At 35.6% G+C, this 12,897-nt stretch overlaps 1 protein-coding gene across 2 annotated transcripts in view; it reads left to right on the top strand.

Annotated features, from left to right (window-relative positions):
• Positions 1-12,897, top strand: part of LY96 (lymphocyte antigen 96) — an 80,378-nt gene that overhangs the window by 3,624 nt on the left and 63,857 nt on the right. The window contains exons 2-4 of one of the 2 annotated variants that reach the window (XM_044665831.1): positions 654-743; positions 6,739-6,870; positions 10,817-10,869. In XM_044665831.1, coding sequence (XP_044521766.1) covers positions 654-743; positions 6,739-6,870; positions 10,817-10,869 — 275 coding nt within the window. The remainder of the gene's footprint in view (positions 1-653; positions 744-6,738; positions 6,871-10,816; positions 10,870-12,897) is intronic. The other variant, XM_044665832.1, reaches the window with a different exon arrangement.

Raw genomic sequence — 12,897 nt, 5'->3', positions numbered from 1 at the left:
ATTTAACACTGAGTTATTAGTCCTTTCCCTCTCACTAGATCCTAGCTTCCAGGAGCAAATCCTTTCATGTGTATTAATCTTATCTGATTTAATAGTGTTTTAGAAGTATTAATAAAAATTGCTAAAAATAATTTTAGATGTGTTTTCCCTGTACCTAGTAGAAAATAATGAAATGAAAGAAATGAGCTAAAGAAGGTAAAAATTAGCAATGTTTATTATTTATTGATTCCATATGTAATAATCATTAAAAAATCCATTTGGGTTTGATTTCCTTTAAAATGTGGGAAATATATTCACTTATTCAATCATCCATCCTTCCTCTTATCCATTCTATCCATTCAACCAGCATTTGTCACTTACTGGTTTAGTTGGCAATATACTTCCATTTAAGATCAGGAAGTACAGGATTCAGATAGATCTTAAGAAGTGTAAAAAAGAGTAGATAAAAATAAAAAAGTCCAACCCTGCAGTAAATCATGTTATAAAAAAGATTTTTTGAGTCATCCTTAACTGACTCTGAACTCTTCTCATTGTTAAGTCTTCGATATAAAGACTTGTTGAGTGAGTATCTGGATAAGACTGGGAACTTGAAAAGTTGTACTAATGAGAGGTAATTTATGATACTCTATTGGCATGGTCTTTATTCCTTTTAGATGTCAAGAAGCCCATACCAACAGTAAATATCAATCCCTGTTTAAGTTGGAAGAAGACTAAAGGAAATTTGTCTTTTTACTATGTGCCACGTAAGTCCATTTCTTATGTTGTTTTTGAGTTTAAAGGGTACAAGAAACAGCTTTAACAATGTTTATAGTCCACATTGTGCCATTAAAGTGTCTTGTAGTTTTGACATCTCCTTAATTTTCTTGTATTTCAATGTAAATTATGAGTTTAACAGTGAATCAGATGTAATAGTAAGAATGAAAATAATTTATTTTGAGATCTATAGATTCATAAGGTCTTAAAGTTAGGACAGGACTCCAAAAGTTCAATTCCTTCTTACATTTTTAATTCCTTTTTCAATTCAATTCTTTTAAATCCATTTTATATAATTCATTTAATATTTATTAGCTACTATTATGGGTAAAGCATAGTGCTAGGAACTTAAGTAAAATGAAAAACAATTCCTGCCCTCAAGAAGCATATGTTCTGTTGGGGGTAGATATAACAGATATCCAGATAAGTAAATATAAAGTTACCGAAAATAATTTTAAGAGGTAGATCAGGAAAAGCCTTGTGTAGGAGGTAGCAATTGAGAAGTACCTGAAAGGAAAATACAGACTCTACAAGGCAGTGGAAAGGAGTGCTTGTGCAAAAACATTCATAAGAAGTAAAATGTTGCATAGGGGAAACAGCTAGCAGGTGAGTTTGCCTGAGACAGAAGGTGTATGAAAGGGAGTAGTGTGAATTACGGTTATAAAGGCAGATGTAGAGCCATATCATGAAGAACTTTAAATGGCTGCCCAAGAATTTCCTATTTTATTCTAGACTCAGTAAATTGGGAGCTACTCAAGATTTTTTAGTAGAGGAATGATAGGGTAAGAACAGTGTTTAGGAACTTAATTTGACAACTGCATGGAAGATAGTTTAGAAAGGGGAGAAAATGGAAACAGTTTGACTAATTTGGAGATTTTTGCAATGATCAACCAATCCATCAATCAATCAGCCAACATAATTAATCACCTTCTACATGCCAGGTACCATGCTAGATGCTGGGCCTACAAAAACAAAGAATGAAACAATTCCCTCTCTTAAGAAGCTTACATTCTATCATGGTAGACAACATGTACATACATAAATACATATGGAATCAATATAAAGTAAATAGTTAAATGCAATTAGGTAATTTGGAAGAGAGAGTACTGATGCTTGGGAGATCAGGAAAGGCTTTGTGTAGAAGGTAGTACTTAAGCTGTGTCTTGAAGAAAGAAAGGGATGGTCTGAGATGAAGCTATGAAGGGGAGAGTATTCCAGGAAGGAGATTCAGCCAACCCTAAGGCAAGGAGCCTGGGAATAGAGTGGGATTTGTGAGGGACAGAGAGGATAGTTCGGCTATAACAGAGCACAGGAAAGACAGTAATGTAAAACGGGGCTAAAAAGATAGGCTGGGTATCAGCTCTGCACTTTAAAAGCCAAATGGAGGCATTTATATTTTATTCTAGAGGTGATAGGAAGTCACTGGAATTAGTACTGAGGACAGGAGTGACATAGTCGGATCTGTCCATGAGCACAAAACTCTGGATACTCTTATCAAGATGGCAGACCTTCAAGTCTGGTCCTGGTGATGGGCTGGGTATACTTGATTCATATGGATCAGCCTCAGTTCAGAGTTGCTCATGACCAGAAAGTTGTCCCTCAAATGATAAATTCTAAGGGTCTCAGTAATTGATAAAGAATAATATTCCTTAAAGATAATATGTAAATTGTTCCAGTTGAGGGAGTTATGCCTACGAATACAATAGTAGATCCTTGATATATGAAGGATGTACCAATAATATACTTAAGACATGTTTTATTTGCAAACTGTTTTGCAAATCTTAAAGAGCTATATAAATGATAGTTACTATTATTGTTATTAGGAATAATATTTTTTAGAGAATCTAGAAATTCTGAATACTCAAACAGCTTTTCAAGGAGAACCTTTTTGCCCTTTGCTAATTGCAGAATAAATAGATCTCTAGAGTGCCAACAATTCTGAGGTTGTGTAGAAAAGGAAAGGAAAACTTCTGTACTTTTCCATGTATACAATTTGAGTTGAAAAACTGATCCTTAGCAAACTATGATGTTGACTTTGAATTATTCTCAGTAGTCAGTTTTATAGAGAGAAATGTATATGTACATTTCATAGAGTCCACAAATCTAACATTAACTAAAAGTCCTACATTTCACCAAATCTTTTACCATTGCTAAGCGAGGACACAGAATTATCAATGTAACAATGATTTCTCTGACTCCCACTACCTGAAAGTCAGATATGTTACATTTCACCCCTCCTCCAATGTTCTTAGGTAGGACATTTGGGAGTATCTAGTCTCTGCAACTGGCCCAAGTTCTCAAAAACTATATCCTCCAATTTTAGGAGTCTGCAGCACCCCCAAATTTCATTTGACCACTTAACAATCACGTTAGCTCTTATAAAGTAATATTTGCTTCAAAGGTATAGTAAGAACAAACATATAAACATCCAGTCTGCTCAATACCTAGGAGGTATAATGCTCCCTTCTATCACTTTTATCTCTGGGGAAGAGAAGGGTATCAGATTTATAGTTTAATTTAGTTCCTATGTAGCATCAATCCCACCAACTTCCAAGTACAAAGATTCCCTGGGTTCAAGTTCTAGTACTCTGGCTTTTGGATGTGGAAACTCCACTGGCCACCTCTAGAATCAAAAAGGACAAATGAAATTGACCAAATTCCATTGTGCAATTTTGGAGGCCACAAGACCTAAAATAAGAAGGAGGTCGTGGACTGTCCCTTATATCATCTCAGCACATGGTGTCTAAGCTTTAGGTAGTTTTAAAGATGAAACCTGTTCCAGCTACATAGTCAATGGAAAGAGGTTGTTCTTTCTTCTTCTAGAAATAGGTCCCTGATGTTTCCCACTTGGCTTTCAGCCTAGTCTGAAGCCTGTAAGAGAATAATAAGGGCAGGAAATATTGTCTAAAAATAAAATAGTTTTAAAAATGCATACAGTTACAATTAAGGGCAAAAGCAGAGTTTATTATACTTCAGGAAAAAATGTAAAAGCATAGGTGTCAATCTAAATCTCAAACAAGATAATAATAGATATGGTTAAAAGAGATAAGCTGAGAAACAACATCATCCTTAAAACACCTTAGATGGTGAAATAATTCCAATACTTACTCTACATGTACCAAATACAATACTTAAATGAAAAGTTAATTGAATTATAAGAAGTAGCTTGGGTTTTACGGTGGCTCCTCTTAGAGTCAGACATATATAACTAAATGAAAAACAAGAAAGATAGATAAATCATGCTTTCCACCTTTTTACAAAAGATTAATGAAATAGAGGTACAGAATGAGGCCTATTTTCTGACAGAGTCAATGAATGAATTTATTTTGTTTGACTATACCTGTTCATTATAAGATAAGATAGAACTTTTACTTGTTTTTTTGTTTTTTGTTTTTTGTGGAGCACAATTGAGAGAGGAGAGAGATAGGGTGGAGCCCAAGATGGTGGCTTAGTAGCAGGGAAAGTTGAAACCTCTCTGACAATCCTTCCAAACCAATTTTTAAAAAGCTCCTCAATGATGGAATACTATTGTACTCAAAGGAATAATAAACTGGAGGAATTCCATGTGAACTGGAAAGACCTCCAGGAATTGATGCAGAGCGAAAGGAGCAGAGCCAGAAGAACATTGTACACAGAGACTGATACACTGTGGTAAAATCGAATGTAATGGACTTCTGTACTAGCAGCAGTGTAATGATCCAGGACAGTTCTGAGGGACTTATGGAAAAGAACACTACCCACATTCAGAGAAAGAACTACAGGAGTGGAAATAGAAGAAAAACAACTGCTTGAACACATGGGTTGAGGCGGACATGATTGGGGATGTAGACTCGAAATTACCACACCAATGCAACTATCAACAATTTGGAATAGGTCTTGATCAAGGACACATGTTAAAACCAGTGGAAATGTGCATCAGCCGTGGGTGGGGGGAGCTCGGGGGGTGAAGGGGAAAGTAAGAGCATGAATTATGTAACCATGTTAACTTTTCTAAAAAATAAATATTAATAAATGTTTTTTAAAAAAGCTTCTCAAAATGATGAATCAAAAACCAATAGCAAGCTGGAGAGAGAGAGCTCTCTCAATCCACTAAGCTGGGTGGCTTAGTGGATTGAGAGCCAGGCCTAGAGATGGGAGGTCCTACGTTCAATTCTGGCTTTAGACACTTCCTAACTGTGTGACCTGGGGCAAGTCATTTAATCCCATTGGACCTTACCACTCTTCTGCCTTGGAACCAATATACAATATTGAATCTAATATGGAAGGTATGGTTTAAAAAAGAAAGGAAGAAAGAAAGGAAGAGAGAAAGAAAGTTGGCAGAGAAAGTTGATTTTCACAGGATAAGAGGGATTCAGAAGCAAAATTGTACACAGTGGAGTGCTGAGTGCCCTTCCCTCCCCCCAACTTCACCAGGTTCTGCAACAAGGCATTGGCTAACTTTGGGATCCTGTGACTCTGCCTACACTTCACACCCCATACCCATCCCTTGAAGTCTCAGGCCCTGGCATCAGCCTACGGTGAGGCTCAGAAGTCCATATGTAGTGTTTGGTCCTTTCAAACTTATGCTATGGTGAACCCCTTAGCCACAGGGCAAAATAGCTCAGAATGCTGAGTCTTGTAAGCCATCAGCAGAGGAGACAGAATCAACAGCTTTCAGAACTCCTAGTCTATAGGCTAAAAAAAGACTGGGGAAATGAGAAAATAGCAAAAGAAACACCTAACCATAGAAAATTTCTATGGTGACAAAGAGCAAGGCAAGGCACAGAGTCAATAGGGGAAAGTGAGAAAAGGGAACTGGATTTAGGCACTGTAAGAACTCAAAAAGGAATTAAAAAATCAAATAAGACAGGTGGAAGAAAACTAGGAAAAAGAAAGTAATGCAAAAAGAAAATAGCTTAAAAAACAGATTTGGTCAACTGGAAAAAGAGGCACAAAAATCCAGTGAAGGAAAGAGTTCCATGAAAAGTAGAATGGACCAAAAGGAAAAGGAGGATCAAAAGGTATAGAAGAAATTAATTCTTTGAAAATGAGAGAAGACAGAGTGGGGAGGGTAGTGAGAGCAAGACTCCCTTTTCCTCCCCCAAAAAAAGAAAAAAAGAAAGAAAACAACACTAATGAAATATCTTAAAATATACAGAAGATAGCAGAAGGAAGTTCTGAACAGCATACAGTTACAGAACAGTGTTTTCCCCAGGGGAGGAAAGAAAGGCTTTGGGAGAAAAGTAGTACAAGGTAGTTACTTGGAGGGAGGTAGTATAAGCATTATCATCTTCCTTTTAAATATTAATTTTCTAAGATAAGGAAACATTGTAAAAGTGGTAGGGAGGGGGCAGCTGGGTAGCTCAGTGGAGTGAGAGTCAGGCCTAGAGACGGGAGGTCCTAGGTTCAAACCCGGCCTCAGCCACTTCCCAGCTGTGTGACCCTGGGCAAGTCACTTGACCCCCATTGCCCACCCTCACCACTCTTCCACCTATGCGACAATACACCTAAATTAAGGGTTCAAAAAAAAAGTGGTAGGGAAATACATTTTAAAAAAGTCCCTCAAGAGAAAACTTTAAATAAAGAACTATATTAAATTGTTATATTATTCCCTATCCAATTTTCTGGAAGTCTGTAACAATAGCACTTGTGTTAAATTAAATATCTACTTAAAAAATCAAGATGTATATAACACAGAGATTCATGGTTTCTTATACAGTATTCTTTGTTTTTGTTCTTGCTAATGGAAATATTCACATTTGTTAAGTTTGTAATAAAAATGTTTGAGAAGAATAGATAGTTGTTTGAAATTTTCAATAACTAAGTTAAAATTTAATTGCCAAAATAATTCTCTGGATCAAAATCTAATTAGAGATGTAATTTAGTATTACTTTCTTCTTTATTCTCATCTTTGTGCTGATATTTTCCTTTTTATGGGCATAGAATATATATTTTTTCAATTCTAAGTACAGTGTGATAATGAAATAATAGAAATATATATTTTAGGGAAAGACATGAAAGAGCTATATTTTAATGTCCGTATGGAATCAATATCAACTATAGCAATACCAAAGAGAAAAGAAGTTATATGCCGTGGGATTGATGATGACTACTCATTCTGCAGAGTTTTAAAAGGAGGTAAGAATCTGTTATATTTTATTTTTACTAGATGAAGCAGCATGGCATAGGGTCTAGAAAGCCAGTTTTGGAGATAGGACAACCTAGATTCAAGTTCTGCCTCTCATATCTACTGGATGAGTAACCCTAGACAAGTCATTTTAATCTTTTTGTGCCTTGATTGGCTCTATAAGACTAAATTGATGAGCAGTTGCTGCTCTGCATTCATAGAAGCAATCCTGATGAAATTCTATATCTAGACAATCTATAACTATAATGTATCTATCTTTATACCATCTCTACCTCTATCTTTATCTATATCGAAATCATCTGTCTATATATCTATAGCTACATTGTCTCTACTTATATACTCTCTCTCTCTTAGAATCCCATCCCCCAAAGAAATCTCTGGTCTGAAAAGTAGGTGTATGTAGGTTTATATGTGTCTGTGCAAATACATATATGTAATCATGGATCCATCAACATATTAAAACACTCTAGAAATGAGCAAAAATATTTTGATTTGCATTTCTCTAATTATAAGAGATTTAGAACACTTTTTCATGCGTTTGTTGATAGTTTTGATTTCTTTATCTGAAAATTGCCTATTTATGTCCCTTGCCCATTTATCAATTGGGAAATGGCTTGGTTTTTTGTGCAATTGATTTAACTCCTTATATATTTGAGTAATTAGACCTTTGTCCGAGATTTTTGTTATAAATATTTTTTCCCAATTTGTTGCTTCCCTTCTAATTTTGGTAGCATTGGTTTTGTTTTTACAAAAACTTTTTAGTTCAATGTAATCAAAATTATTTATTTTACATTTTGTAATTTTTTCTAACTCTTGCTTGGTTTTAAAATCTTTCCTTTCCCAGAGATCTGATAAGTATACTATTCTGTGCTCACCTAATGTACTTATACTTTCCTTCTCTATATTCAAGTCATTCACCCTTTCTGAATTTACAAAAAAATATTTTGAAAAACATTTAAAACATAAGAATATTTAATTCAGAGCTAGTTACTGTTAAAGACATAATTATGGCCTATTATATATAGTAACATAGTATTATATAATATACAAATACACATATTTATATGTACATGCATGTGTATATATTGCTATATGTATGTGTCTATGTGTAGATATAGTATACATTATAAACTTTATATACTACTATATGTGCATACAGATGTATGTGTGTTTATATGTGTGTATATAGTATATATAGAAAGGAGAAACTATATATACTATATGTGTATATACATATATGTGAATGTATGTAAATATGTGTGCATATAGATAGATAGGTAGGTACGTAGGTAGACAGACAGGTAGACAGATGGAAAGACAGGTAGGGAGAGATAAATAGACAGATACATAGATATATAGATACATAGATAGAGATGGAGGGAGATAGGTAGACAGATACAGAGACAGATAGTTAAATAGATACATACACACATAGATACATAGATAGATAGACAGATAGAGGTAGAGAGATAGATAAACTGATAGGCAGACAGAGACAGAGACAGATAGATAGATAAATAGATGATAGGTAAATAGAACTAGTGCTGGCTGCTGAAGGATAGCTTTCTTTGCTGCTGCCAGTGTCACCCTACTTGGCATCAAGTGACTAGATAGATCTCTGTAGTTGAATCAGTCTGGAGAATTGGTTTCTACTTCTTCAAATTAGTTTCAAAATCCCCTGATTTTTTAATATAAATGTTGAATTGGGTAACTACCTCTGAGCAAGTAATTCTGATATTAAAAAAACCTGGCCAATAAGCAGGGGAAGAAAGAAAATCCCCTTATTCTCCCTCCTAAGAAGTGAAGAGCTTAGTTCTGCCTTCACAGAGAGCTTTCTCTTATACTCTTTGATTCCTATAGTCTGCCAAACTACAACTACCTCCAGGGCTCAGCTAGCCAAAGCCTTGCAAGGATGTGGTCATTTCTTTAATGCTGAGGATATTATAGAAGGGCTCATACTTAGAAAAAAAATGAGAGAGTGTTAACACCTTGTCAGTATACTAAAACCTCATTATCTTCATTCTATTGCCTGATTGGTATTAAGGGAACAAAATCATCTATATGTATGTATAGATACATATTTATATACGCACACGTTTTTTAGTTATATGAAATAAGCCTATTTAAAATTTCCCTATCCAATATGCCGAAATTTTTGTGGGGCAGAGGAGGGCTGGGTTATGTGATATGTTTAAATTTCTCTTCTAAGTAGCTGAAAAATATTTTAAGATTTATTTTATTGAATTTATTGTTGGTACTATTGAAATGCTATATTTTATCCCCAAATTAAAACAGAAACATGTTTCATTGTATTCCTTTTTTTCATTTGTAGTGTTCTTACTCTTGACATAAACAATAAAAGCAATATGCAACACATAATAATAGCAAGTATTTATATAACACTGTGTGCCAGACACTTTACAAATATTATCTCATTTGATTCTCATGACAATCTTGGGAAGCAGGTGCTATTATTATTCTCATTTTATAGTTGAGGAAACTGAGACAATCCGAAGTTAGGTGACTTGACTAAGGTCACATAGCTATTAATATCTGAGGTTCAACTTTAACTCAGGTCTTCCTGACTCCAGGCTCGGTGCTCTACCCGTGACACCATAGAGTGGTCTAATAAATTATTTATGAAAGAAAGGGTGATATATTTGATGGAGTGCTATCTTTGAAATTGAGAAGATCTGGGTTCCAATTTTGTCATATGTTATCAGTGTAGCCCTGGTAACTCAATTAACCTCAGTGCTCTAGGTAGCTCTCTAAGCTCTATGGGGCTAATATAATTTGTCTAGTAGAAGGGACCTATGCTTAAGGAAAATTACTTTGGTTGCTGATTGGAGGATGAATTTTAGTGGGGAGATACTTGAGAAAGAGAGACTCAATTAAGAAACTATCATGGGGTAGGGACAGCTGGGTGGATCAGTGAATAGAAAGTCAGGTCTAGAGGGAGGAGGTCCTGCTTTCAAATTTGACTTCGGACTCCAACCCTGGGCAAGTCACTTAACCCTCATTGCCTAGCTCTTCCTGTTCTTCTGCTTTGGAACCAACACACAGTATTGATTCTAAGACAAAAGGCAAAGTTTAAAAAAAAAAGGTTATTGCAATATTCCAGGAGAGTAGCCATGAAGGCCTGAACTTGTGATGGCTGTTGGAATGAAGAGAAGAGGACCATCAAAATCCAATGGGTCCATGAAGAGATTCTGCCAAAGATGAGAGTGTGTAGGTCTGAGGCACAGGATCCTCATAAAGGGTTGGATGGAAATTACCAGGAATTTTTAACTCTATGCCAGAAAGTTTTCCTGAGTCAGTGGACTATTATTCAGCCACAGATACAGAAAGTCCACCATTTACACCAAATTAGAATTTAGAAGCTGTAATAGCTGATTGGCTGGCTATTGTGTTTTAAAACCCTTTGGCCCATGGAGGCTAAGTCTCTGGGAACTGATAGACCTTTCTCCTTATGGAATGGCAGCTTTTTCTCAGCTTGATGACTATGTATGCCAATCTGAAGGGGCAGCTTAGTCTGTGGACTCTAAACTAAAAGAAAGATGGCAGAACCTAGGCCTCTTCTTATAGGAAAAGAAGTAGCACCCAAATGAAGCCCAGTAAGGTAGCAGCACAGAGAATAGTCTGGGACAGAGGGGCAAATAAAGCAGAGATACCAGCCAGTGGGAAGCAGCAGAGATGTTTGCTACCCAGATGCAGACCTGGCAGAGAGCAATCTGATGATACTCCTAGAGGACATTGATAGTCCTACAGAGTCAGAAGTATGTTAGGGGACAGCTGGGTGGCTCATCCAAATTTGCCTGTGGCTGACTGCCTAAAGTGTACAGTATAAAAGATGTAAAAACCATTAGATCAGTTCAGTTTTCTCCTAGGGGTTAAGAAACCATGTCGATTATTAATAAAAAATGTTTTGTTTTGTAGAGACCATCAATACAACAGTGCCCTTTTCCTACTCAGTTGTAAAGTTTCCAAAGGTATTTTTTCATTATTTCCTAGTCTGCTGGAATGATATGTTTGAAATATCAAAGAATTATTTTAATACCCCCAAAATGGCCATTAAAGATTAATGTTCAAAAATTAGCTTGTGCTGGTATTTGTTTGCTAAGAAGTGTGGTGCAATTCAGTGGTATCAAACTTTATATAAGTTTCTTTGTAGGCTACATATTGATTTAGAAAACTATATATTAAAATTGTCTATATTATGCTGTATTATGATTCATTTTTTTTAGTATTTCCTAATTATATATTAATCTGGTTCAGACCTCACCCCAAAGTAGGGTACATTTGACACTTCAGGTATATAATAGATGGAGTGATGGAAGTAGAGTCAGCATAGACCTGAGTTCAAAAGGGCCATTGACTATGGGCAGTTTTTATATAGGTAATCTTCTGAGACTTGGGATCATACCAATTTAAGATTAATAATTAGGAGTTTTCTCTTTTGAAAGGGTAGAGACAGAAATTTTTTCTTTCTGGAAGATGGAAGGAAAAGATATTTCAAAGAAAGTTCTTTATGTTGTATTTTTTTCTTATAACTTATTTATCTAAAAATGATTCAGGTACACATTGGAATCATACTTTATATTCAATTATTTTAAGATCAAAGAGCCCCAAATACATTTTGTACCTGAAGTGATCTTGAATGTATTTTTCACTGTTTAGTTTGATGAAAAAGCATAGCATTTCCTTACCATGTTAAATAATTGTGTGTGTGTGTGTGAAAGATTTTACCATCAGACATAAACTGTGAGGCTTACCCTTCTGGGGGAAATCTGTACAACCTTAATGAATACTGTAGGTGTGAATGGTTGTATGTATGTTTAGTATATAATTCCACACATTTCTTTAAGCTAATTTTCTCTGTGAAGAATGGAAATTTTCTTAGCTTTTTGGTCCTTTAGTTATAAATTATTCCTAATGTTTTGAAATTCCAAAGAATTAAAGGAAAGAAAATAGTAAAAAATATGTTTACAGCCTCTCTTTTTCCATATTATTCAGTTATAATAGCCTTCAGGGAGTTGCCCATTGCAGTTGCAAATGCTCTAACTTATGCCACTGGTAAAAATTCTTGAACCATGTGTCCCTAGTTGCAGCCAAGGAAGAGGTAAGGTATATATAATCTCTTGACCCTAACCTGGAGAGAAGACAGCCATGTAAAGAGCAACCAAGAAGCAGAATGGTAGGGAATCCTGAACCCCAGTCTTCTGGTATTGTGTGCAGAACTCCTGAATGAATTTAGGATTAGGGTTAGGACGATGATCTCAAGAGGTGATCTTCTGGTTCTTATTGACTTCCTGAGAATTAAAGGACTCAGTCTTCTAGAAAAGATGGAGAATTCCAGGGTAGTGTGAAACTTGGGTAAAAGAGCATCATCTATGTGGTTCTAGAGCTGAAAGAGCAACAAGGGACTAGCATGATGTAATGGAGCAAACCATCTGGACTATTTGGTGAATTATTTGAATAGTACAGGAACTCTCCTCTTAATTTCCAGACATATGGTTTAGAGCAAATGCAACAAAAATGTGCTTCTGTCCTAAAGCAGTCATTAGAACGGTGATGGCAAACCTATGACACATGTGTCAGCACTGACACGCATAGCCATTTTCGATGACATGCAGCCTCATGTGGCTGCATACAGAGAAGTATGAGGCCGCATGCCGAGGATGAAACATTTGTAGTGTAGTGTAAACACTCTGTGCACTATAGATGACAATTCTACCTATATTAATTTACCTATTTTGGTTTTTTAAATACAGTTATGTATTACAATTATACATTTTTGTTATTTAAACTATAAATATCCTGAAATTATGGTTTTTTTCTCAAAGTGCCACACCATCCGAGTTATGCTCGGTTTTTTGGTGAATTTTGACACATCAAGTTCAAAAGGTTCCTCATCACTGACTTAGAATCTCCAAGTGGGGGGACATGGAAAGGGGAAGCAGGAAGCTATGTATGTGTACTAACCCCTCCCTTATCCCTTTTACTCTTTACCCACCTTT

Source organism: Gracilinanus agilis, chromosome 1 (assembly GCF_016433145.1).
Source record: "Gracilinanus agilis isolate LMUSP501 chromosome 1, AgileGrace, whole genome shotgun sequence".
Lineage (NCBI taxonomy): Eukaryota > Metazoa > Chordata > Mammalia > Didelphimorphia > Didelphidae > Gracilinanus > Gracilinanus agilis.
Note: the sequence above shows the minus strand (reverse complement) of the source record. Positions and strands in the feature narration are given on the sequence as shown.